This window comes from Bacillus rossius, chromosome 1, assembly GCF_032445375.1.
Source record: "Bacillus rossius redtenbacheri isolate Brsri chromosome 1, Brsri_v3, whole genome shotgun sequence".
Lineage (NCBI taxonomy): Eukaryota > Metazoa > Arthropoda > Insecta > Phasmatodea > Bacillidae > Bacillus > Bacillus rossius.
Window position 1 is genome coordinate 71,801,886 of NC_086330.1, and position 26,653 is coordinate 71,828,538.

Below are 26,653 nucleotides of genomic sequence, written 5' to 3' on the forward strand. Positions count from 1 at the left end.
GACAGTGAAGGATGGATGTATTGAACTTTAAAAATAGCCTTTTTAGTGTTGTTTCAACCTTGCCATATTATGGTTTACATAGTTGTGTGAGATGCACTATGTACACAAAACTTAGTTTTTTAGTTTATTTAAATTGTGAAATCATCAAATGTTATATTCATGTTCCTTTTTTTTTTCTTGGGTTATGTTTGTAACTTTGACTCTTTTTGTTAATTCATCCCGCTAGGTTAAATGGGTTTTAAAGGATTTTCCATTTGAAAAAGAAAAATGTAGTGCCCAAACGTGACTTGAAAGAATTGAGTTACCACCTGATCGTGTCTGTGATAACTAAGGAGAATTTTAATTAGCAGATCTCATTTAGTCCAAAGTTTAAATTTAAAAAAAAAATGAACAGTTTTTTTAACACAGGATCACTTTCAGCACATTGAAATTGTATCGAGCATCCTGCAAATAAGATTATGAAACAAATTCAAAAGGCTATTATTATTATTAATATTATTATTATACGACGGAAAATAGCCAGTTCGATAGCTCGAAACACGTTGCTAATCGATTTGTATTATACATATCGATTTATATCGTTAACGCACTTTCGATCACGGTATTTCATTTGTAGATTCATAGATGGCAGCGTAATCGGCGATTGTTTGTAGGTACAGAAAAACAGCGTTGAGTTTCCGGTCTTTATGATATATGGTCGTTGTTTGTGACTATTGAGCAGTGAGCATCCGCCGTGCGTACGCGCGCGCGTGTGTGTGTGTGTGTGTGTGTGTGTGTGTGTGTGAGAGAGAGACGGGCGACCAGCTGCATCGTTAGTCAGCCAGCGAGAGTAACGGTAAATGTTGACCTTGACCACTTCCGCTTGCTGCAGGGCTCGCTCTCTTATATCTGTCTCCCCCTCCCACAAACACACTTGCTGACCGGGCACCTTCTTTATCTTATCTCTCACGCACACTCACTTCACCGGCTGGTGCCGGGACGGCGGCGGCGTGGCATGTTCCTGCAGCTGCCGCGCGTTCCAAAAAAAAGAAGCTTTGTTTACTTGCGCCGTGCGGTATTGCCGTTTTCCAAGGTGCCCGATATTTTCGGGCACTGAAATACCCGCCCGGAATTTCGGGTATACTTGATACCCGAAACTGCCCGAAATTTCGGGTACCCGACCATCCCTAATATAAAGTTGTTTTTTTTTTGTTTGTTTATGGAGTCATAATGCCAACTGAATTTTTATGGTTTTTTTAGTTACGTTGACTGTATAACTTTATATGTAATGTTGTGTTTTATGGGTAGGCCATCCTGGCATACTAAGGGATGTTTATGACTGGATATTAGTTTATTTATTTTTAGTAATGGGTTGAATGCATTTTGGTTTTGATAAGCTGCCACCCTAGTGACTGTCAGCCCCAACGTTAGCTTCGGCTATGGGTAATCCAGGGCAGTCTAATGTATTTATCCACAACCCTTTACACTTTCTCCTTTCCTCCCTCTGCCACTTGTTTTGTGAGTGGTTTTACTTTCTAGATGAGTGTTGTTAGTTCAATGTTTTCCTGACCTAATAGAGATGGTGGAGATATTTGATTTTAGTTGTGCTGAGACCCTAGCATACTTGTGCTAGGCCAAACAAGCCTTGTGTAATAGTAACGAGTGGTTGAGTCTCGTTAGGACCCGGGCCATCAGTCCAGCCCTTCAGACTGTGGAATTGTTTTCAGGTCCAAAGTTATTTTTAGTTGTTTTTTCTTGACTAAGTTTGGTGGCCAAACTTTATGTTTTTCACAACTTCAACAACTTTATGACTAGTAAAAGTATTCACATTAAAGTTTTCTTGTTATTTATATTAAATCTGAAAGATTTTCACATAGGATTGATAACATGTCTCTCCACCTCCCAAAATATAAATGGTAACAGAATTTAGCAAGCAACAATAAAATATATTTTAAACCTTTATCAATAATTTTTTAACCTGAGATATATGTGACAGTTTATTTTTGCTCACTTATTATTTTATTCCTAACACTAAAGATCTACATTTTGTTTGAAGTACTTTTTCAATAATCTAATTTCAGATATGGAGTCAAGAAAAGGTAGTTCCAACACTTGCCTGGTACTGTCCCAATTTTATGACAGAAACACAAGTGGTAATTTTAAAACTTTTTACCACATGAATACAGGCTTGTTTGAACATAAATTTTTAAAACAAATAATTATTCAATTGATACTACTATTTATAAACAAATGACCATAGTCAATTTAAATCATTGCCAAAAACTACAAAAAATTAGGAGTCATCCTTAAGTCAATTCAAACAACATAAGCTTGGCTCAGATTTCTCTACTTGCAATATAAATGACAGAACAGTGTTACTAAGGAAATGTATAATACAAAATTGCTGAGAAAAAACACAGTATTGTCGCAAACACTAACCTCCATAAGTCTATTGAGCTGGTACAGCCTCATGTAAAGGTTCTCAAATCCATCCTTGTAGAGGTCACGCAGTCCGTAACTGTACATGAGCTTCACTAGCACACAAAATGCTTGCTCCTCCGGCATCTGTATAAAAAAATTAACACACAAAAAAATGAAGAGTTGGTCAAAACTACAAGATATTAATAAAAATTGATACAACAAGGTATGTACACAAATCTACTTAGAAAAATTTAGGTAGACACTTGCAAACATTTTGAATCACTAACAATTGTGAATATTTTATTTAGTTTAAAATCATCCAAATACATAAAACAAATAGGTACCATCTTGTAAAGATGCAAAAATGTATAACCTTTGAAAATTTAAATACAGTAAAAATGTTTACAAGTTTTACAAAGGAAAACAATTTAGACTTAAATTAAACAAGAAAACTTAAAACAGTGCTGTAAGAGAATGTGGCGCAAATCTGTTTTGATTTGCGGGGGAAGGAGGTTTGTACCATTAGAATTTTCACCCCAAGACACATGGAGTTAACTGACACAATTTAACAGTGAGGGGCTTTTTATTCCCCCCCCCCTCCTCCACCTTTCCACACCATGTGGATCAACAACCATGTAAGGAGCTGACAAACTAAACAATTACCATATTTACCCAAAAATAAGGCAATTTCAAAAACAAATGTGACCCTAAACTTTCTGGTTGTGAGTCAACAAAAGAAGTCTAAAAGAGTGAACAACACTTCAACACTGCCACATGTCCTCACGCATGCGCATAATGTGTTGAGTGTTATGTATATGTTCATTTATCCCCCATGTTTGTACGTTGTATCCTTGTCGATAAACAGTGCTTTGAAACCTGATGAATCATTCAGGCTAATCTTGTATATATTTTTTAACTTGGCGGCACTATAAAATATAGATGGGGACTTACAGCAGACGAAGGTATTTTTAAATTTTTAATTTTGGCGAAACTACAAATAAAATATGGCGGAATACAGAAGACCACAAAAGTCATTGGCACCATCTGGTTATTTTTTTTAACTTGGCATCTGTACACAATATGGTGATCCCTAGCAGACAACGGTATTTTATTTAAATTGGCGCCTCCAAACATAGTAAATATTCCTTATTTAATTCTTTCTCTCCCAACAGTCACTCTGGACTAGTGACTAAAGTGTCGGCCTACCAATTTGCATGTCCGGGTTCAGGGCGCGCCCCCCGCAATAAAGATTTTTCTTATTAAAAATAATACCAGCGCTCCCTAGCTTTGAAAATATGAACCAAGATGGCCCCCGGTCGGAACTCCAACAGCAGACAGCTCCCACCACGTGAAAAAACTACCTGAGAAAACGCCACGTAGCTGGGCAGACACATGGTGCCACACCCACCTCTGGAACCCTGAAGCAACTACCTGTTTGCTTTGTTTACATTTGGCCCCACAACTCTGGCGCTCCCTGTACTAGTGTTGAAAAATTCAACTCTTTAAATATTTGTTTCACAAACTAAGTTTCCAGAAACAGTACATATTGTATATTTATATATTAATTGTCAAAAGTACAATAATTTTGGACATGGTAACAGAATAGGTATGAAGAAAAAAATTGAATTAGTAAACTTTACAGTATACCTATCCGTATTAAATTTTTTATTGAATTAATTTCATCTAATACCTATTTTACTTCAAATCTTTTTCCTCGAATATTGAATCCTTTGAATACTAAGGATTTGATATTTGTTAGTATTTGAGGATTCAGGATTTGATTGGCCCACCCCTAGTAAATATATGTATTTTTGACCAATATTATTTAAAAAATGTTTGCATCTGCCAGATGAGCAGTGGCTCTAGTGTTTTGTGTATTTTTCAAAGCAGCAGAAGTTTTTTTTTTCAGGGCAAAGTTCCCTTTCCCCTTCAATGCTCTCCATCCTCACTAATATGTAATAAGGATATTATTGCATTTCTTTTAATTTTCACCACCCTGACCTCTAAACTCCAAGGTCAAGGTTGACAATTGCCCACACACACGCTACCGAGAGGGTCAAACACCAGCTTTTCACAAAAACTCAATATACACACAATTTCCAGAAGCCTGAATAAATCCGTCCCTCCCTATACACGCTGTGTGAAACCACAAGGTAAAAACCAAACTTCAAATTAGCAGTCACTAAAAGACAATGGTGAGAGGCAAATGGGGATTGATTACAAAAATCAATAAAACCTGAATTTTACTGTTTCCTGAAAAATTTCATATTTATTAACTTTCCTCAACATCATCGCAATGATCATGACCGCATTTGGACATAAAAAATTTACTTCTCCACATAGGCATTTGCAAACTTTATAAATCTTGTATAATACTAGCGCAAACTCTAAAATGATTTTAACCTCATAAAGCATTCACAAAAAATATTAATAATAGAACCTGCCGGCACCAAGGAAAAAACAAAATACTAACCACTTAACACATTACTGATATCTTGCACCACTCAAATTACTATTACTCATTCGTGCACATTTAAATTGGCATCCCGAGCGATATATATAAAATAAATATGAAAATACACAGTCATGATATTTTTATTTTAAGTACAGTGATGTGCATTTATTTTCAAATTTTCTTTAGCCTATTCGATACTGTCGATGTCTATTACATATTCCAAATGTATTTGCATTCCACTTAGTGCCCTAAGCATTTGACAGCATGTTTTAAACACCATCACAAAGTTGGCCAAGTCTTGCATGCTAAAAAATTCCAAGACAAAATATCAAAATTCCATTTTGCATTTCATACAATATTATGTAAAAGTTATTAACCTCATACTTATGCACATATTAACTGTCCAATTTATCACACGTTTATCATGGAGTAAATTTCAGTTACTACCCAATTCAGAAGCACTGTTAGTTATCGCACACAAGCCAATATTACTAATTTCCAAAACTTTGCCCACGCAGGCTTAAACAATTTCAATAGTTTCATGACCATCCTTTATGCAACGACACCGATGTCCCTAGGTCCATGCTGTTGTAGGGTCTTTTAATTTCACAGCAAAACCCGTTGACTTGCTACGCGGTTCAGGCCATCCGCAAGTGGCACCAATCAGACAAGAGGTCTCTCTCGACACAACCACTGCCGAATGTCACCACCGGCCACGCTTCATTTGTTTCATCACTCGGTATTCGGCTCTGATCGGCTCTAACAGTCCGAAAACAACCAAAGTTGATCTCAGCCAAGCATGGAGAAAGCGCAGTAGAAAACTAATTGAATTTAACTAAAAATTTCTCTCCTAAATATTTAACAGACCAAATAAAATGCACATCTATATGAATAAAAATGTAAAAGTTTGTTCAAAATCTTAAAACTCCGAAAGTTCTTCAACATTTGCTTTGAAATTTTTACATAACACTGCATTTGTATAAATTTAATAAAATAAATTTACAAATTAAAAAAAAGTGTGTGTGTAGCTCAGTACACATGATAGAAATGAAACTTCTTTGGCAAATAAAACCTAGACTCTTAAGTGCTCTCTTTACATTTCGTTGGCGTCACAAACGTTTCAAAACAAGGTTTTTTTCGAAAACGTTGCAATAAATAAAAATGGACACTGCAAATACCATGTATAAACACAGCTTACATATTTTCAACTAACTTATTTTGGCTAAAAATATAATTCATTTTGGCAGTATTCTACTAATAAGTAAAAAACAATGGCATGTATGTAAACAACAAGAAAATACTAACATGCACTGCTGTTGGGCCAGACATCCAAAACTCTGAAAGTATGTACGTAGCTGTGTGTACCCGGGAACTGTAAGCGCAGAGGTGCATGACCAGAGACTCACGTGGAGCAACAGAGTGGCTGCCAGGAAGCTGAGGCCCTGGCAGTAGCCGACCTCCGAGTCGTACACAGCGTAGGCCTTGGAGATGTGGTAGAGAGAGTCCTGCCCCACCCCTCCGGTCTCCTTGAAGAAGTCGTGGGCAGGGAACGTGCGGTTGATATCCCGCTGGATCACATTCTCACAGGCGCTCTCCTGCAAGCAACACAAGCACCAAGCTTCGCTCAGTTACTGTACAACACCGCCTTCACTGCTATAAACAAAACTTAATCAAGTTTTTGTTTCACTCTAAACAGAAAATAAAATCTATTTCAAAATTTATGAAAATAAAAAATGCTTTGTTTCATTAACTAAAGTATTTTAAATAAAGGTAATATGCGAAACTAAAAAAGAAAATAGAGTTTTAAATATCAGTACATATATTAAGTAGTTTTTTTAATAGTTCTCACATTCTTGATTGATTAAACAGAAATCTTGAAAACAAATATTATCAGAACTAGGATTTATGTTATACCATATTGGTAGGGAAAGTTGATTGTTCTGATGCCAAACTATGATGCAGGGGGAGAAGGGCTCAAGTGTGGCCACTCTACATGTAATTCTAAATTCCTAGTTATTTCCAGGTTTAAAAGGCTCTGAATCTAAAATTTCCACGTTTTGCCTTCCATTATTTAAAAACAAGTTCCGCTGGAAAAAAAGTTGGGCAATTTAATAAGCAAATTTATTAATATAAGTCATGTAAGTTTTACATGCAAAACAACCATAATAATTTCTTCTTTTTTTTAAATCTCTATAGAACACGTTTGTGAGAGATTTGTTATTGAAGGGAGATATGCCAATAAAATACACTACTGTGAGCCCATAGTCACTTATTGCAATAAAATGCAACAAGAGAGAAGAAATTCTCTGCTAAAGAGATGAGGAGTTAGAGACAAAAAAGTTCAACTGCTCATTTAAGATAAGAAAGAGGTAGATAAAATATATATTAGCACATAAAAGATGTCTAAATCCAGTAGTAGTAGTAGTAGTAGTGGTGGTTATGGTGGTAGTAATTATGTGTACTTGTAATTTATTAGAAAAACATTTTCTTCGACAATATAAATTGTGCATAAATAAGTCGTACATAACTAAAGAGTCTAATGACTAAAATATTTTAAAATTTTGTGATGTGAATTATAAAATTAAGAAAACTGTTAGAAACTAACATTAACTTTAAAATCATTTTGCAGAAAATTTGCTTAGTCAAAGCTGTTGAAAAAAAAATTAATAAATTGAAGAGTTAAAATTGTTAAGTATATTTAGGGACATCTGATAAGCTCTGCACAGGCCTACCGTCTTGCTGCTTGTCATGCTGGATAGAAATGTGAGCCCTCCCCAGAGCCACACCTTGGTGATGAGGATGCGGTAGGTGTCCATGAGCTGGGTGTCGTTGTCACAGCTGGCCAGCCTCCGCCACACCTCCCCTCTCAGAGCCTCCGGGATGCCGCCCAGCACCAGGGGGGTCAGTTTCCGCGGCCTCTGCCTTGTGCTGGTCCAGCGTGCCAGCACTTCCGCCCACGACTCCAGCTCACCTTCCGAGCAGTCCTTCGACACTTCCCCTGTGCCGCTCAGCATCGGCTCGTCCCCGTCTGAAACAAGCCATCTCATCCTTCATGCATCTACATGCCTACGAGAAACCTTCACACCCTATTTTCTCAATAAAAAGCAAAAATTACTCTATTTACCTGCAGAAGGGCCACCCCTTCATGAGGGTTGTACCCCCTCCCCCCATTTCATATATGTCCAACTCTTAATTTTGGCCATAAAAATTCAAAATTTTTCATGTAAAGGATCACCCCCTCATATGGGTTGCAGCACCATATATGTATCTTGTTTTCACTAGAGGTCCAAGTGTTCCTTTTCTCAGCTTATTGGTGCAAAATAAATATGATATTGGCATTGGCCCTTCGCTCTTCTTTGTCTGTTTACTACAGGAAGGTGTAAAGCGACCCGTCCCCCCCCCCCCCCCCCCGCGCCTTATTAAGGACCCCACCAATTCCCGCACTTCCTAATAAGTCAAAAGGAGAATACTTCTATTTTTTATACCCTTGTTTACCTTTTGTTCATTGTTATTTTATTTTTTCATCCATCCCTTTGCCACAGAGAAAGAAGAGGCACCAAGCTCAGTCTATAAAAACTAGCACGCACATTAACACGTTACCGCGAGGCTGGAAGAATATAAAAGGTGCTCTTATAAACACCAATGATGGCTGCAATTTTTTCACTGTATGTTCAGTTGAAAGCGTGGGAAATCTCATTCATCTCTCTGTTTAATGCTTCGTCAGGTGCTTTATTACCTCTTCTATTAAATACATTCATTAATGACCTTACTTTGGTTTCAAATCATTTCATAGGGGTACTTTTTGCAGATGATTTAAAGATTTATAGGAATATAGCTACAACTAATGATTGCTTTTTGTTACAAATTTATATTACAGCATTAATTGGTGCAAAATTAATTTATTTATACATACTTAATAAAGAAAAAACCAAGATATTAACCTATACTAGGAAATACCAACCAGTAAAGTTTGAGTATCATTTAGACACCTTAATTGATAAACTTCTTTTTATTTAAGATCTTGGAGTTAATCTAGATACAAAATTATTCTTCCATAGGCATGTGAATTACTTATATTCCTCTTCTTGTATAACTCTTGCACCTATTAAATTTATTACTTTTTATGCTATCAATCACAACTCAATTCTTTCTCTCTATTTAGCTTTAATTAGATCTAAATTGGAATATTGTTCAATAACCTGATGGCTAATGTAAATAAATTAGAAAGCACACAAACTAAATTAACTCAATGTTTTCAAAGAACTTTCCTTCACATAATCTGATTCCTCTTGTTGGAGCGCTTGCTTGGATTTACTTTTTGTTGAAAAATGTTACAATTCCGAGATATATTGTCCCTACTTCCTTGAGAACACTGGCTTTGAAGTTCTTCACGTTAATATTCATTCTCTCCAAACTTTTTACTCTCTCCACAACTTTAATGACCTTATCTTCAGATTCATTTCAAACTACACCAAACAAATTCAGAATACCAAAAGTCATCTTGTCCAGTAAATACTTCTAATTTGTAATTTAATATATATTACTAATATTTTATATATCTTATATAATTGTACTTTAAATTAATCTAACAATTTTCTATATTTATTAATTTAACCATGTTACTCTCATGAAACCTTTTGTAAGTTTAATTAATTATTTGAATTTAAGTATTCATGTGGATATTTGTATGTTGTGTTATGTTGTGTTGTCTTGTATTTTTGTCCTACTATTTGTTTTGCTATTGTAATTGTTTCGTTCTAGTATTTGTTCTGTTCTAGTATTAATAATGTTACTGTATTTGTTTTGTACTTGTCCTAAATGTTGTGCCCACCGTTGAAGCCTTGTGCTGTTGGTGTGGCATGTTACAAATCAAATAAATAAAATAATGATTGGGCACAGTTGCGTCATAAACACCTGTCAAGATAGACACGTTAATTGTGCGGGTGCCAGTTCACGACACATTCACAAAGAAGAGAGGGAGGGAAAACCCTCACGCACGTGCACGCACACACACAGACACACACACACACACTCTCTTTCTTGTGCTCTCTCTCTCTCTCTCTCACCCAATGGCTGGTTTGTTTTTATATTTCACCCTCCTCTTCCCGCAGCAGAGGCGTCACTTGCCGACGCCGCAACAGGTTGTGCGGCAGACAGGCACACGCACAATAACTGAGCTTTTCACGGAACTTCAAGCGACTGCTGAGATATTTTTATTAAACAATTTATACTTACTCGTGGAGTTATTTTTATTAAAAACCAAAATATGTTAGTTATTTACGCACATATTCAAGCACACAGTACGGTATCTTTTTTAACCCAAAATTTGCATATGGGTTGCTGAACACATTTTTACACTAAAAATCGGCATAAATATGCAACCCATACATGGGTAGGTACGGTATAAAAACAAATAATATACGTGATAGCATCATTATCTTAAAACTAAAATATGCAGCTACATTTGAACATTTGTACAGTAAACACATTACAATTACTGTCTACAACACAACACAAGCATCTGTTGTGCCAATTCTACAGAGGATTCTACAATTCTTCAGGGATTTAGCTTTTTCTCAATTTAATGTGTACATGGTTCCCACACACTTCCCCTAGAAAATTTCCCTATCCAAAGAAGCATTATTTACCTGTCTCATCATTCAATCTTGCAAGAATTGTATCTAAAAACATTTTAATCACACACAACATGTCAAACTGACCATAAAATCTTTTCCTACACAATACACATTTTTTAACTGTTAACATTTCTATCACTTTGGAACAAAACATTACTGATTGTGAGCATGTGAATGACAATCAAAATTTTATTGAATTTCGAATCATTAAATAAATACACAGAAACAAAAATTGTAAAACCAAAAATGAATTATGTAAAGGTAAGATTACCTAACTTACGAAGAACTTTGAATACGTGAACACATGATTTGGTATTGTACATAGCTAGGCATGTTTCTAAATGTTTGGAAAACAGTGTGTTGTACAAATTTTGTAACACTGGCAGGAATTTCACTTTTTTTTCTGTTAAATGTATAACAACACCCAACAAACTTTAAAAGTCTTACAATCTGGAAGAAGATTCTTGCTGCCTCTTTCACACTCAATTAATGTACAGCTTCAATTGGGGGGGGGGAAAAAATTTAACATTTACGTGCCCTTAGTAGATTTTCACTCTCATAGTGTAAGTATTTTATATTTTTGACGTGACGTCTAATAAATCGATGAACGCCGGCTGCACGCACAAAAAATGTCCCGTTGCGCACATTGTTCCATTACGATGTGTCCCGTTACGCTCATTGTATGCTTGTGCCGCATCTATCTCTCTTCCACTCGATTGGCTTATGCGTCCAAGGAGAAGAAAGACAGCGGCAGCACACAACTTACATCTACACGTGAACTGTTTCTTTGACTGGTTATAAAGTGAAGTGAAAAGTTAATGTGGTTTTCATTGCTTATTACAACAACAATTTCGGAAATAAAGGTTAATTATTCTTGCATTTTAAAAATCTGATTACTAGTATAATTTGAAGTATTTATTCTTTTATTATTACAAAAAAGTAGTATCTGTTGGCGAGTGCAGTAATAATAGGTTATGTTACAATTGACTAAAAAATTATGATGATTCATATAATTGATGATAGATATTTGATTACATTTTATTTATATGAAAACTTGTTCATAATTATATTTAAACTTTATAGCTAAACGCCAGTTTTTAAAATTAATTACAAGTCAACTACACGTGAACTGTTTCGTTGATTGTTTATAAAGTGAAGTGAAAAGTTAATGTGGTTTTCATTGCTTATTACAACAAAAATTTTGGCAATAAAGGTTCATTATTCTTGCATTTTAAAAATCTGATTACTAGTATAATTTCAAGTATTTATTCTTTTATTATTAAAATAAAAATGATTCAATTTTATTCATAAAAGTATGCAATCATTTCATCAATGTTTTGTTATGACGTCGTCACGTTAAACTATCGTCTGTAAACTGACTTTACAGACAACCAATTTTTAGTATAGATTAAGTATTTTATTTTATTTCCTGTTTAAGTGTGTTGATGAAATCACACCTCATTTCATTTCAAAGGACCGCCAATTTAAAAAAAAAAGTGAAATGTACACTATTTCATTTTAATTAAGGTTAGGCTATCATTTACACTTACACTTGCATTTAGTTCGGTTAAAGCTATGCTTAAAAGGGGTAATAATTACACCTTATTATAGATACCTATATTATTTAAATATATTTAAAACAATGTCATCTTTATTAGAAATATAAATTACAGGTATATTTTTTTTTCAACCCAATTAGTTGATTCTTAGTTATGCTTAGTATTTCTTAGAAAAAATTCCAAAAAAATTTTACCCCCATGGTGAAATGTCCTTGGCTAATCATGTGTTACTAACCTTCATATTTACACGTAAGTTGTGCCCTAATATTCTATTACATTTATCAACTTACTTACTACCATTTGTAGCAGAAAACTCATATTTCCATGATAGGGAACCATAAACCTTGTCCAACTTAAACTTAAATACCAAATAAGCTGAACCTCTTTTAATGTTTACTGGGCAAATATTTGTTACAAAGTATTCTAAAGCAGTATTTCACAAAATATCATGTAATAAATATTTGATTTATTTCCACATTGACAATATAAATATAATAGTGTGAATATACTACTTTGGCTCTAAAAGGTTGATCGCCAGCTTAAATTTATATTGGTACTCTCTCTCAATCATCCAGTGAGTTTCAAATGAAGTTACTGTAACTAAACTTAATAGTTCATATGATTTAAAGATATTTACTTTAAATGTACAAACTAATCTCAGAATTGAGGAGATCGTGATATACAAAAAGAACAATCAAAAATGTTAGGACAAAGAACAATAATCAAATAGAAAAAATCAAAAATCATGCAAAAATAACAGCTCAATATATTACGTTATTTTGGGGTGCAACCGTTGGAGACCTAAATAACGGTCTAGTTAAAACAAGATTTCTCCACTAACCAATTATTTCTACTAAGTAAATAATAGTTATGATGTTTCTGTTATTAGTCTATGGGTTATATGGAAATTGTAGTAAGCACAGGCTAGGTCAACATCCAATTCACACACTCTTACTTGGAATACGTCCCTCTACATCTATGATGAACCGAGGTTTTGGACCGGTGACCTCGCCGAAGCATCTTGTGCAGTCGACCTCTACTCGAACCTGGATCCTTGATCTACCTCGGTGATGTCAGATCGCGAGACTCCACAGGACTCTCGTCATCCCTCGAACCTGGCACCTTCAGCTGGAACCACGGCGTCACCGGTTCAGGGTACCTTGGTCAACACCTCTCAACGATACCGTATGTAATATCCTCCTGTAGTCCTCCTCCAATGACTATTCACAGTTTCAGATTGTTGTAACTTAGATTTCTCTGAGTTGTTTGTCCAACAGTCGCCAGTACTGAATTAGCATTACCAGTTAATCTTTTATAAGTAACTTCTGTAGTACGTGAACACAATAATGTTCATTTGAAGATTATTATTCGTCATATTAAATTAGGCTTCTTTCTTCATTTCATGTCTTTCAATATCCTGGTACTGGTAATTATAAATAAAGTATTAATTAATCTTGAGTCAGCCAACTTTTCTCCAGGAAATATTCATTTATACCATATTGCTCATTGAAAACCATGTAGTACTATGTCTTCAAATGGTGATTCTTCCTGAAAATTCCAATAGATTGTCTAGCTATTGAAATTCTGCTCTTTGAAAACAAGTTAGTCACCTATGCTGTGACTATGTATGTGCAATGACCAATCACAGCCCTTATTACAATACAGCATCAATTCAGCATCAATTTATCAATTAACTGACCTGTATACAAAAATAAAATAACTTAATTTTCTCCTACCTTGACAGTAACTGGTACTATAAACTGAATATTAAAATGCTGAATGTTCACTGCCTACAACATTACATATAATAGTGTTCATGTGTGTAGTTATTATTTTTTCATGGCTAAATCCCTTCCACAGAATTCTTGTCTGTCTGATATTTAAGTTTGAATGTGTTCGTATGTGCTGCCATCATTGCATTGTCCATACTACCTGTTTAGGTTCATCGTTGGGTCTAACTGTTTGACATCAGCTGATTTAGGCTTGTTTTCTGTAGGTTTTTTCTTTTCTTTTTTTGCATTTATGAATCTTTCCCCATGACAAACATAGCAACTGCATATGTCCAAGACTTTGTATTAAAACAATATTTGGCTGTTAGCATTTATTTAACATAAAACTCACGGGATGGCAAGAAATATTATTCTTCATATGCACATTTGTACACGAGACATGGCGTTACCTAATAGTATTGCACCTGATAGGTAAAATTACCAATCCATACATTCCGCAGTATAATTCTGATTATGCTCATATAAATTACTAGATTTAATAGACATAATGTCAGTTTCACGCAAGCGTGATCATGAGGAAGACGATTCTATCCCTAGTAAAAGCAAACATCCTCAAAGTATGCTGGTGAATGTAACATATTGTTACGAACGTGACATTGGCCGGGACATGTGCAGGTGCGGAGCTGGCTGGAGACTGCCGCAATATATGTACCGCGCGCGCCTGTAATATAACAAGGATTGTTGCTTTCCTCCCTCCTTCCCACCACTCTCCGCGCGGCGCCCTGCCTTTGACACGTAACTGACACCGGACAGCTGGGAGTTGCACGAGCCGCCGACACGTGTTTTCGAGAGATTTCTCCCGTCGGGATGGCTCGCGATGACGCGACGGGCCCCGGCCGCTCTCGTGAGTTCTGGAATTTCGCTGGGGCCTATATATAGGTCCGAGGACGTCAGGAGTGAGTCAGTCTGAGTTGAGTCGGGAGTTCTCCCGCGGCGGAGTTTCCGGGCGATAGTGCCGCGGGTGCGGCAGAATGGCGAAGTTCTTTGGACGAAGGTTCCAGGGCAACGAGTGAGTCTGAGTGAGTTCAGTCTGAGTGGGGAGTTCTCCCGTGGTGGAGTTTCCGGGCGAGAGAGTCGCGGGCGCGGCGGAGTCCCGAACGAAGTTGCGAGCGAGGCGTCAAGTGGGATCTCGACGAAGGAGAAGTGCGTCGGCGGCGGCGGAGTGTGGCGATGGAGTCCTGCGGCGGAGAGCGGAGACCCACGAGGGGTGCTGCGGTGAGAGTTGCACCATAGTTGCGGCCCAGCGAGGTGTGTGGAACGAGTGACTGGGGGAATAGACATTTCTTTCTGTGTAGTTAGTTAATTATGTCATCTTAGATGATTAATTGTAAGTGACATAAGTAGTGGAAATAAATAAAACTGTGTAGTGTAACAAAATCTTTAACTGGGCTATCCTTTACGAAAACGCGGTAAATCGTAACAATATTTATTCTGTGACAGGAGTGAAGATAAAAAAAACTTGTATCTGCAAAACTTGCAAAAAGGTTTTGATCAAAACCCTCATGTAAGTTATTTCGATTCTTAAAAATATTTTACTATTAATAAGTACTATTTTAAAGGTTCCTATTAACTCAAGCCACAATGTTGTGCATATTATCTGAACTCATAACTTACCCCCCTTCCCCTTTTTTTAGTAAGTTTTTCAAATGGATTTCAAATGATTCTTTAATAATCAGTAAAAAATTTCTGATATGCCAGGGATAACTCCAGAAGTAGGCCTACATCTTAAGCTAAACTGTAAATAATCAGCACCTTCCAGTCAGTAATATCAAACTCTTGTGTTTGGTTTCTTGTAAATACTGTTAATAATTGAATCCAAATAATCAGGTTACATACACTATTACTAAATCAGTGTGTTACTAATATAGAGATGTTTGTTTAAAATACATATTTTTTAAATTAAAGTACAGATATCAGACTGTGAAAAAAAAACTGCAATTATTGTGTTGAAAAGTTATAACTTTGACTTCAACCCTAGAAAAAGGGCCCTCGAACTCCCCTAATGTTTTGATAACGCACAAAATTATCGCTCACCTTTATGGAAAAAAATAAGTTACTTCTGAATTAAGTCTAAACTAATTAAAATAATTTTCAGATATATAACATCGTGATCTATAATATAATCTTCCAGATTAAATTTATCAGCAATGCATGTTAATTTATAACATAATTTACATGGAGTTTTATACCCTAAGCCGGTGAACAGCCTACTACACTACAGAAGTGGACTACCTGAGCCAGAATCACTAGAAAAAATGTGCAAATATACACATACAGTATTTTAATTATTTTCTGTCTATATATATACAATTTACTGAGAACTGACTTTAGCCAATTATTTCACCTTGGGAAATTTGAGAGTTTTTCACTAATACATAATAATGATCAGTTAAGCAACAGCAGAATTGTTAGAAGCGTCAGTAAGTGTGAGAGCATTAACAAACACATGACCCTCCATTCACAAGGAAAATGACCCACGGTTTGATCCATGACAAATCATTAACCACATTTGCTTTCAAACTTCCAGTGGTTTGAGAATTCTGTACCATCGAGCTACATTTCAATAATAGTTTTTAATACTTCAATAATTTTTCCTGCGCAATGAGTGCAGGCTATTTGCAGTGATGTTAGACTGACAACTTATAGAACCCATGTCCATGTTACAACTGAGACCCACGACCACCAATTTTGCTTTTCACTTCCCTTCTTATAACATCTTAAAGAACCAAGTTTATTAACCAATAACTGGTGATAAACGCTAGGCCTCTCGACCAAACTTCACCTCGTATTGATGATTATTTCATTTTCTAAGGTTTTTCTGTCATTTTAAGTACAAATGATTGTCTACTAGTAGTTTGCACCCAGTGATGGTGTTTTTTTTTTTTTTTTTAAAAAAAAAAAGGATATGAAACTAAAACTGTGATCTTTCTCTTGTTTTGATGTTTTCTAGATCAGATGTTGAAATAAAACTTATTATTATAAGTAAAAATTAAAGGTTTTATATCTAACTAAAAAATAACAAAACTGGACTGAGAACTAAGTTATTATAACAGTTGGTTAAAAAATTACAAGATAAAATTTTCTTAAAATAAGTGTATAAAATGCAATAGTAAGTTATACAAAAAAAATAATACTGACCAGTAACGGTATGTAAACCCAGAATATCACAATAAGATACCATGCATTTAAACAATGAGCTAACTGACACGAAACAAAACAATGAAGAATTTAGCATCAGATATATTTATGTTGAAATCATAGAATTTCAGCATTACTCTAAAGTTACAATTATTTCTTTTTGTGATAGTTAAAAGTATATGAAATGTATTCCAGGGTAAATTTACTATCACATAGATTTATTTGTTACGTCCCCCAATGTTCACGTAAGCGAATATATAGGATAATACCGTTACACGTGATCAGCCATCTGAATGACTTCGGCTTGTGGCTATAACAGAACCATACATGCACATAAAACTTCAACCTGTTAAAACTCCCGCGGAATAGTGCTTCCACAGATCATTGTATATCTATCACTTTCTGAAATTTTACTCTGAACACGCTAAAGACGTAACTTCAAAAACTAAAATGAGACACTTCACACTTGCAATTTACTGCATAACACTGTACAGTTACTGTGGTAATATTTATACATATTTTACACTCTTTAGAAGATAATTTAGCGTTACGTTAAACACTGAGCAATATTCATTTGTGCGTCTGTTACACATCAACTGTGAACAGAAAAGGTGAAAGAATATGCTATAACAGCACAGTGTCATCCATTACATGCTGTACCACTATTTGGTCAACACTCTCGTCGCATTCTAGTGAGCAAAATCAGAAACTCTGTTTACACTACGGCAAGTCGAACACAGTTTGTTTTCAACATAGGAAAAAAATAACCATAATTACGAAACACACAAAGAACTTAAGTAATTCTTTTATTGGTTTTACCGCACAGTATAAAATATTTGAGTTATTTTCCCTTCTTTATATTTAAAATTTCAGAATGTGTCACATGTTTTCCCTATAATAAAGAAAATAATTTTTTTCTCAATAATACAACACTGTGAACTCAATTTTAACTATGGAAACCCTTTGGTATATACTTGATAATACAAATGCAATTAATGTTTTGATTATCATATAAATATAAAAAGTTATTAAAATAATGACTGACAGCACTTTCGGCTCACACTCTAGGTCCATTTTTTAGTTTTAAAAATGATTTTATCACATTAATATCAGCTTGTAGCATTGCAGGACAGTGCCTTCCCCAATTTTTCTTTAAGTTTTTATGAATAATATGTTTTAACAGTAATACAGTATAAGTTGTTTAATGTTCAGGCATAACCTAACTGTGGTACATGTGGTAAATCATTGAAACATAAATGAATCTTTTCAAATAACTTGGATGATAATATTTTACCGTTTATAATTGTTTTCCATGTTAATATTTATGTTTGCTTATGTTTTATTAATGTACTCTCTCAATTAACTTAATTACCGTTTCTAATATTCGTGTATTGTTTAAGACTATTTGCTTTGTTATGAAACAGCCATGTAACTGTAAATTTACTGAATTCTACCTAAATAATTACATTTTTGTGTGTTTTAAAATGGTTTTTTAAGATTTGAATATTTTGTTTACATGCCAAAATGCACTGTAACGTATTTTTCTTTTGTAATTTTGTCCGTGGGATGATGACATCATGTCAGACAGTTGCGTGGCAGTTAGAGTGAGAAAGAAATATGTGCGTCGACACAGTGATGCCGAGGCAATAAAACTATAATGATGCATCCGGTGTAAGAGAGAGACAGAGCAACTAGCGTGAGAAAAGATTCTGGGAGTCCCCGATTTTGATGTGAAGTTGAAAAGAGACAGATCAAGGGAAGCCCCGTTAGTATGTACAGGGTTTTTTCATGTATTGTAATTTGTTCTGTGATTGGCTGGTGTTGGAGGGAGTGTTTGATACTGTGCTGTGATTGGTCGAAAGTTACGTCATGGTGCAATCCTTGGTCTCTCCTGAGACCAGTGTATCGTTTTGGTTCTTTATTCATCTACTGAACAGCGACTGAGGAGGTGGTTAGTTGAGTAGGTGGCTCACAACTTAATCACAAAGATGTAACAAGTAAATTTCGCGGCTGTGGTCCGGGCGTCACCGGTTTTATAATCAAACTTATTTTCGTTTTTTTGGACACAATTAGAATTTATTGACTACAGTCGTCGGTAATCGCCCAAAACAGGACTTACCAAAGTTCGTCACTGTTTCCGAGGACATTGTCCTTCGGCATTGTACCGAAAGTTGAGTGCAACTGCGGGACTTAACTTCGAACTGTTTTAATATTCAATTTTCGGCCAGTCAGCGTGTGAACCAAATTAATGAAGCTTGTTTGTTGTGAGAAAGGAAAATACTGCTTTCAACTTGTAAATGGCGTGGTCGCAAGATGGCGGAAAATGTCTCGTGGATTCGTAAGGTATAAATAAATAATCAGTGAAAAACATTTTGTGTACGAGAGACATCATTGAAATCCAAAATCGCTCATAACTAATATTCTGAGGGAAATATAACCTCACTTTTTCAGCATCCGAATATGCAATTGTACCTTGTGAGTTACCCTTCGAAGACCAAAACGTAAAATATCTGAGCTAGTCTGGTGGTCTTTGGAGTGTAACAAGCTTAACTGCAAGAGCAATGGAAGATTTCAATTTCCAACTATATTAACAGTGAATTAGGCAATTACAGCCAATTAAAAAATAAAAAAAATTAACCCCACCCATAACTTTCATGTAAAATGCATGAAAATAAAGTTCTTAATGTGGTTTTTACATAAACATGTTTTAAAGCAATGTGCCAAATTCCTGAAAATATGGCATCTTTGTGCATAAATGTTTTCAACTTTTTCCGTTCCTAAATGTAAACAATTGTTTTGAGAGTAGTTGTGTTCATTTAATAGAATTATTTCTGATAAAAATCTGAAATTAATTAAATCTTTTAACGCCATTATACAATAAGTCCAAAAATAAATTGCATAAGAAAATCTCACCATAAAAGTTGGACATTTTAAAAATGCTTCAACATTACTGTCTCTTACTGAAGAACCAAAATTTTCATGTTCAACTTTTAACAATTGTGAAGAACTGCAAGATTGGATGAATTTATTGTTTTCATATGTGAGATAATGAAGTTTCGATTAATACTTTAAAATGTAAACATTGCTGACATTTATTGTGATGTAAATTTGCTTATTGTTTCCATCTTAGTGAGACAGTAAATTTTTTTTACAAATGCCACTTTTACATATGCCTGGTTTTTACATATTTTTATCCTGGTCCCTTGAAATATGTAAAAACAAGGTTCTACTATATATATCTCATTAAAACTTTTATCTCTCAACAATATGGATTGAGACAGGCTTATTTTCAAATTTCACACCTGCATTCTACACTGTTTTAATGACTTTACAGTGTACTGACAGTTAAAATTTAAATTTAACAACCTGACTGGTTCTCTTCTCCATAAAACAATTAACCAATAAAATGAGTATTATATATTTACAGTCCTGAATAACTGTGTTAAAGCCAGCATTTTATTTATTCTCCCGTTAAGAAAATTGTTGGTATTATCCAAGAAAGGTAAAAGGTAAAAGGAACAGTTAAATTATTTTAAATAAATTAAAAACATACAGGAAAGGTTTTTTAAATATATGCTTTACAAATAATATTCCCTGGTAAAGATGCAAAGAATTTTATGAGGTTTGTAAAATGTTTGACTGAAATAGTTTCAGGAATAAATCCCATGGATCCATGTTCTACTGTTTATGTGTTCTACTAGGCGACAGTGGGAAAGCATGCAGAGATGCCTCAATGTGCTGACCTGACACATCCTCCTCTTTTGGGGTAAGGGTGTCCAGGTCGATGGAATTAATGCTCGGTGAACGTATCAAGCTTGCAAGGTTGAGCGTCAGGTTCAGTCGGTTGCGATCCAGCTCACCAGAGGTTTCGATGCTTATCACTTCGTAATGCACTTCTGTCAGATCATTTGATGGTATCTAGAGAAACAAAAAAACTGTATAGTCAGGTTTGACATTCCAAACATCCAAAACTATCAATGATTGTATGAATGAATTAGTTAGGACTTAACGTCTCATAGACACCACGGTCGTCAGAGACGATGATGGATGACGAGATAAGAACTGAGGACTGATGTAATGAAAAGGTGGGTAAAATGGGAGCAGCCTGAGAAAAACCCATGGCTCATAGCAACATCCGCCAAGTATCCCATTTGCAAAAGATTTTAACTTTGACTTCACCAGGAATCAGTAATGACAGAACTGTTTTGAAAATATATGATTACAAAACATTTACTTTTGGTTTCCTGAATCACAGGAAGTAAAAGTACACTGTTCAACATGGTTGCCTACCTCCTTCAGATGCAAGGTGAACTGCTGGATGAGGGGACGACGGCTGAAGTACCAAAAGCGCTCGTTCTGAGGGAACACCTTCACTGCAGTCTCGATGAGGAAACGGACCGGCTCCTGAATACCGCGGATCACCAGGTCGACAGCCACCGTGATGAAGGTGCGGCCATCCCGCGCCGTCTCCACGTTCAGGGACTCGAAGGCAGGGTCCGCCGGGTCCCAGTGACCAGAGATGATGTAGCACTGCTTGTCTCCCGTGCCGGAACCCATGGAGACCTGCTGGAGGAGCAGCTCCATCACTCATCCACTCCTCCCATGCAGGACTAGAGTTCTGCCAACCCCCTAACAGCCCACATCCAATCAGCAGTCCATCCCCTATATGGCAGGGGTGACATACCTTTGAATAGTGAGAGCTAATTACCAACATTAAAAAATCCAGTGGTACAGTTTTTATATTATATAACATATGGTCCTATAATATCAACAACAAACATCCAAATTTTGGTTTATGATAGAAAATTTGTAATTGGAAAAGCATTCAACATATCAGAAAAAACACATATATCGTCAATAGGAATTGAAAAGTATAATTTGAATTTATGTTTTTAAAGTCAATGATTCAATTCTCACGATTCTGTTAGTGTTGGCTGTATCGAGAATCAAGAGGGGTCGATTTTTGTGAAACTTGGATAATCAAAAAGCTTTTATAAGAAAGATCAAACTTTAAAATATTTGTCACCCCTGTGTTATTTAATGTGAAACCTTCTGCCACTTTTAACCACTGTTGTCGACACATTTTTTTATCTCTACCACTTTGTACCACTGTTTACTACCTCACCATTAATATTTTTTACACTGGAAGTGAACAATGTTTGCCGCAACGGTCTTTTTCTTCCTACAGATTTCACTCACCATAAATAATTGCAGATGCAACAGAATAATAAAACTGCAACCATACTGTGATATGTGATTTAATATGTACAAAACTATAGGAACGCAATGGATAGAAAACCCAACAATAGTTATTCAAATAAAATATTGCACCGTTGATTAATGCTATACCAATTACTGTCACTTTTTTTTTTTACTATTATTGCTCAAATATGTGCCCGACTTAAAGCTATTCGCACCTTTTACAGCAGTAGACGTGCACTCTAGAACCATGCCCCAATCTTTTAGTAAATATACATGCTACATGTCAGAAGGATTAGAGGGATATGACTTACTAATTTAAAAAAAAACTGTATTCAAGTTGATATGTGAACCAGTGCCCACAGTGTCAGTGTGACAACCGTGAAAAGAGTCAGTGAAACAAAGTCAACTGATAAACATGACTATAAACCTGTAATATTAATTTGATACATTAGTTTTCAATTCATTTGGTTGTATTTTTTTTTCCATTTGTTTTGTATCAGTTTATTTTGATTGTTTCACTTTAATTTTTGTGTATTAATGAATGATATAATGAATGAAAGAATGATATAATGAATGAATTATATAATGAATGAATGGTAGAATTAATGATAGAATGAATGAATGAACGAATGTATGAATGAATGGAAGCTTAATGTGTTGTTTGCATCGTGGTCAATAAATATGGTGAGGGGTGATACGTGGAGACATACATGCATTTGTGTTTCTATTTTATGGCACAAAATGGTATTTTTTAGCTGAAAGTGATATTATTTTATCAATTTATTTTGTATGTTTACATCAACTAAGACCCAAATATTTAAACCTGTATTTTTCAAATACCAATATCTTATCAGTTATCACTAGTACCCGCCGCATAAAGTAATGCATGCACAGCAATATCATATCTACATACAGGAGAATCCCGTTATAGCGAGCACGGTCATAGCGAGAACACGGCTATAACGAGGTCTTTTTGAGAAATTTACGGCCTGATCGCGTGAAGCGCGCCTTGGTTATTTGTCTGCTTTAGCTTCACCCCTCTCGCTCACCACTAGACATCTTGCCGTTGACACCTGTCACATTCTTCAGCCTTGCAGTCGCCACCTACGTGCGTGGCTTTAAAAATAGAATCCCGTCCTTTCTTTCTTTTATCAAACTTCCGCTTAGCTTCAAGGCCAAGGTATGCTCGACTCGAATAAACCAAGCCTTTGAATATACATATACTTGTAAGCATTTCTGATTATTTAGAAAATAGACAAAATCTATTTTTTCTCGCCATTAAACAATAATGCGCAATTTTTTTAAAATATAAATGCTCTTAATTAATTTGTTGGAACATTTTGATTAACAAATAATATTGTTTATAACTATGTTAGGCAAAAAACGTCAGAGCCGTCTTTATACTTGTTGCTAATTGATCGCGTTAATAATACACAAATATTTATAAACTTGTTTGGAATTATTTCAGTCGTGTCACGTTTACAAACACGTCACGTTATTTATTTTACTATCTGACAAATAGTAGGCACTACCGTATTTATTTGCGAATCGCTAGGACAGTTTTCTTGTAACTTTTGTTTCGGTCAGTTGTTGGGGTATCTGTCCGGGAAGGGAGTGGCGATGGTTTGAGTTTAATCCCAAATTTATCTTCTAAAAATGTTTACAGGTTTCTTTAAATGAAAAAAGTATAGTTTTCCAGCGACTATTTCATTTGAGGCATACGTGAGTTGCCGCACTCCTGCTTTTTTGTAAGGAATTAACTCGTCGCGCTACACTAGCGCTGCCTGTTAGCAACATCCCGAACCAACATGGCCACCAGCAGACAGCCCGCGTCGACAATAGATAGCAGGACAATGCTGCGTCGGCCGCGGGCCAAGTCGAGTAATCGATTGCGGGATGAGATGCTATACTTACGTGGCGTGGTAGGGTATTCTGGTTATTTTGATGCAATCGGTGATCGCATCCGTACTTGTGGGGTATCGTTTTAAAGAGAATTCACACATCTGCTCACAGAAATTAAGATTTCGTTAATACAACCTGTTATTTTCCAATTATACAGGTTTAAATACAATTTTTATGCTATTTTCGGTTTATTTTTATTTTTCGGGGGCCAAAATCTGTCCAATTCTGTTATAGCGAGAACACGGTTAGAGCGAGGATCAAACCCGGAACCGTGACACATCGCTATAACGGGACTCTAGTGTATATAATTAAAATACAGTAAAAAATGTCAACACTAACAGAATCGCAAAAAAAAGAGGAATGAAGTCAAGTTGTAAATTGCTTGGCAAAAATTTTTGGCATTGATGGATGAAAGAGTGATGGACAGAAGGATGACAGACAGAGGTGACTGACACTTGTAATTCTGGCTTCAGTATATACATCAGCCACAAATTTAAAAACAGCTCACAGGTAAAAAATCCCTCAAAAAAGTCATAAGTGCAGAAATAAAAAAAAACATAACATTTAAAATTGGCCGGATCAAAGACCTAAGAAAATAAAAAAAAACTCTGCTTAATAAGTCACTCGTTATTCCTAACAATATTTTTTATTTCATACATGATATCTTAACCGTTCATCCTGAATTAACACTTCTTTTAAAGATAAGCCATAATCACAATCTGAATGAACACCAAGAAGTAGTACATAGCAATATAATAGAGCAGGTTTCTTTCCTTTACATATGCCAGTAACAATAAATACTTCAATTTCAATTATTTATAAAAGTTGTAAAATTCTAAAACACGATACACAAAAGGAGAATTAAATTTTTATGGAACTACAGATACTGTAGAAGCACTTCTTAGTCAAATGGTTGCTGGTCATAAACTAACTAGTGCATAGAGAATTCAAATATTGACCAAACTATTGATTGGTAGTTTTGTGCGTCTGGCTACTTGCATTCAAGAAGTTAAGTAGGTATTCAAAAATATTATCTTTGGTGACAGTGCTGTATTTTTGAACAGATGATGTAGATGGAAAAAAAAAAGTCATAAAAATAATGCATACACACAAACATTTTTCTTTGTTTTAGTGCATTTTTGAACCCAATTTATCATTTAAATTGATGCATGTTCATTTTTAAAAGGAAATTTCACAGTGTTCCAAGTTTTGTAAAAGAATTCTCAGTATTTTTCAGAAAGTGAAGAATTCATGTTTTCTCCAAAAAAAAATCACCAAAATTCATGTAAAAAACATGTTATTATGGCAAACACAATAAATGCATGTATGTCCCTAGTGACAAGCTGCACTACAGACGGGGCGTGGCAGAAACCTCACCATCTCGAGTAGCTGCATGTCGCTGTGGCGGACATTGCGGCCAGGGCTGACCAGCACGCCGAAGCATCGCTCCACCTCCAGGTCGCGCCCGCTCTCCGACACCTGCTGCACCGTCAGGCACAGCTGCTTCTCCAGGTTCACGCGCAGCTTGAAGTAGCTGCGGTCCTTGGGCACTGCGCTGAAGGCCCCCTGCACGCATTGCACGGCCCCCCTCTAGCGCCAGCAGCACCGCGCACCTCCATGTCAGTCGCTGTCTTACCCACACCAAAACACGTCGGAACAACAGGTTCTCATTTCGTGGAAAGTACAAAATTTGCTGCTCCACTCCAGAACATAAAATAAAAGTGATTGTTTGCACTACGTAGCAGGATTTTCACATTATTTAATTCACTAAAACCACACAATTTTCATGACTTCAACAGCTTTCACAACTACTGAATTTTCCAGAATTTAGTAGGAATAAAACATTCAATTTCAAAAATAAATTATAAAACGGTATTATTAATAGTTATATTTTACTTACTCAGTTAAAACAAATGACTGACTCATTGAAGATAAGTTTTAATAGAATGCTAATGGAATAATTGTACATTAACACAAACACTGGCATCATAAAATTATTATCTAAAATTTCTGCAACAACCTACTCCAGCTCGGATCGATTTTTAAGATTTTGACTCAACTGATAATTAAGCCTCGACTCGACTCAACTCGAAGGTATTAGTACTGAACTTGAGTCGACTTGACTTGGCATAAAAATTTGCAGACTCGTTCATCTCTAACAATAACGTTAATTTATTGTTATTTTATGGATCATTCTGATCTTCCAGGCATCATTTAGATCCAAGTCTCTGCTCAATAAGTGACTATGGGCACATAATAGGTATTGTACACACTTGTTTAAACTTTAATGGCACCTCCCTCTTCCTTACCTACCAAATCTCTCACACAACTGTAGAATGCATCTCCTTGCTGTCCTCTTCTTACTATTTCCTCTTTGTTTTTGCCCCCTCCCTCCAATACACTTCCAAGATACTTGAAGGTTTCTAGCTGTTTCAACTCAACACCATCTAATAATGTTCGCAGGCTTTCATGTCCATTGTCTGAAGTTGCTTGGCTGCCTGATGATGGCAACTGCAATGTCGACCGAAACGTCGGTGAATTATTCGCCAAGAACGCGGCTACAACCCAGAA

General features: G+C 35.6%; 1 protein-coding gene across 7 annotated transcripts in view; it reads right to left on the reverse strand.

Annotated features, from left to right (window-relative positions):
- Positions 1-26,653, reverse strand: part of LOC134537532 (rab GTPase-activating protein 1-like) — a 132,001-nt gene that overhangs the window by 75,498 nt on the left and 29,850 nt on the right. For 4 of the 7 annotated variants that reach the window (XM_063378100.1, XM_063378071.1, XM_063378091.1 and 1 more), the window contains exons 6-11: positions 25,460-25,648; positions 21,269-21,544; positions 20,722-20,896; positions 7,588-7,883; positions 6,262-6,450; positions 2,419-2,544 (exon numbers count right to left, since the gene is read on the reverse strand). In XM_063378100.1, the coding sequence (XP_063234170.1) occupies positions 2,419-2,544; positions 6,262-6,450; positions 7,588-7,883; positions 20,722-20,896; positions 21,269-21,544; positions 25,460-25,648 (1,251 nt within the window). The remainder of the gene's footprint in view (positions 1-2,418; positions 2,545-6,261; positions 6,451-7,587; positions 7,884-20,721; positions 20,897-21,268; positions 21,545-25,459; positions 25,649-26,653) is intronic. The other 3 variants (XM_063378081.1, XM_063378108.1, XM_063378116.1) reach the window with 3 other exon arrangements.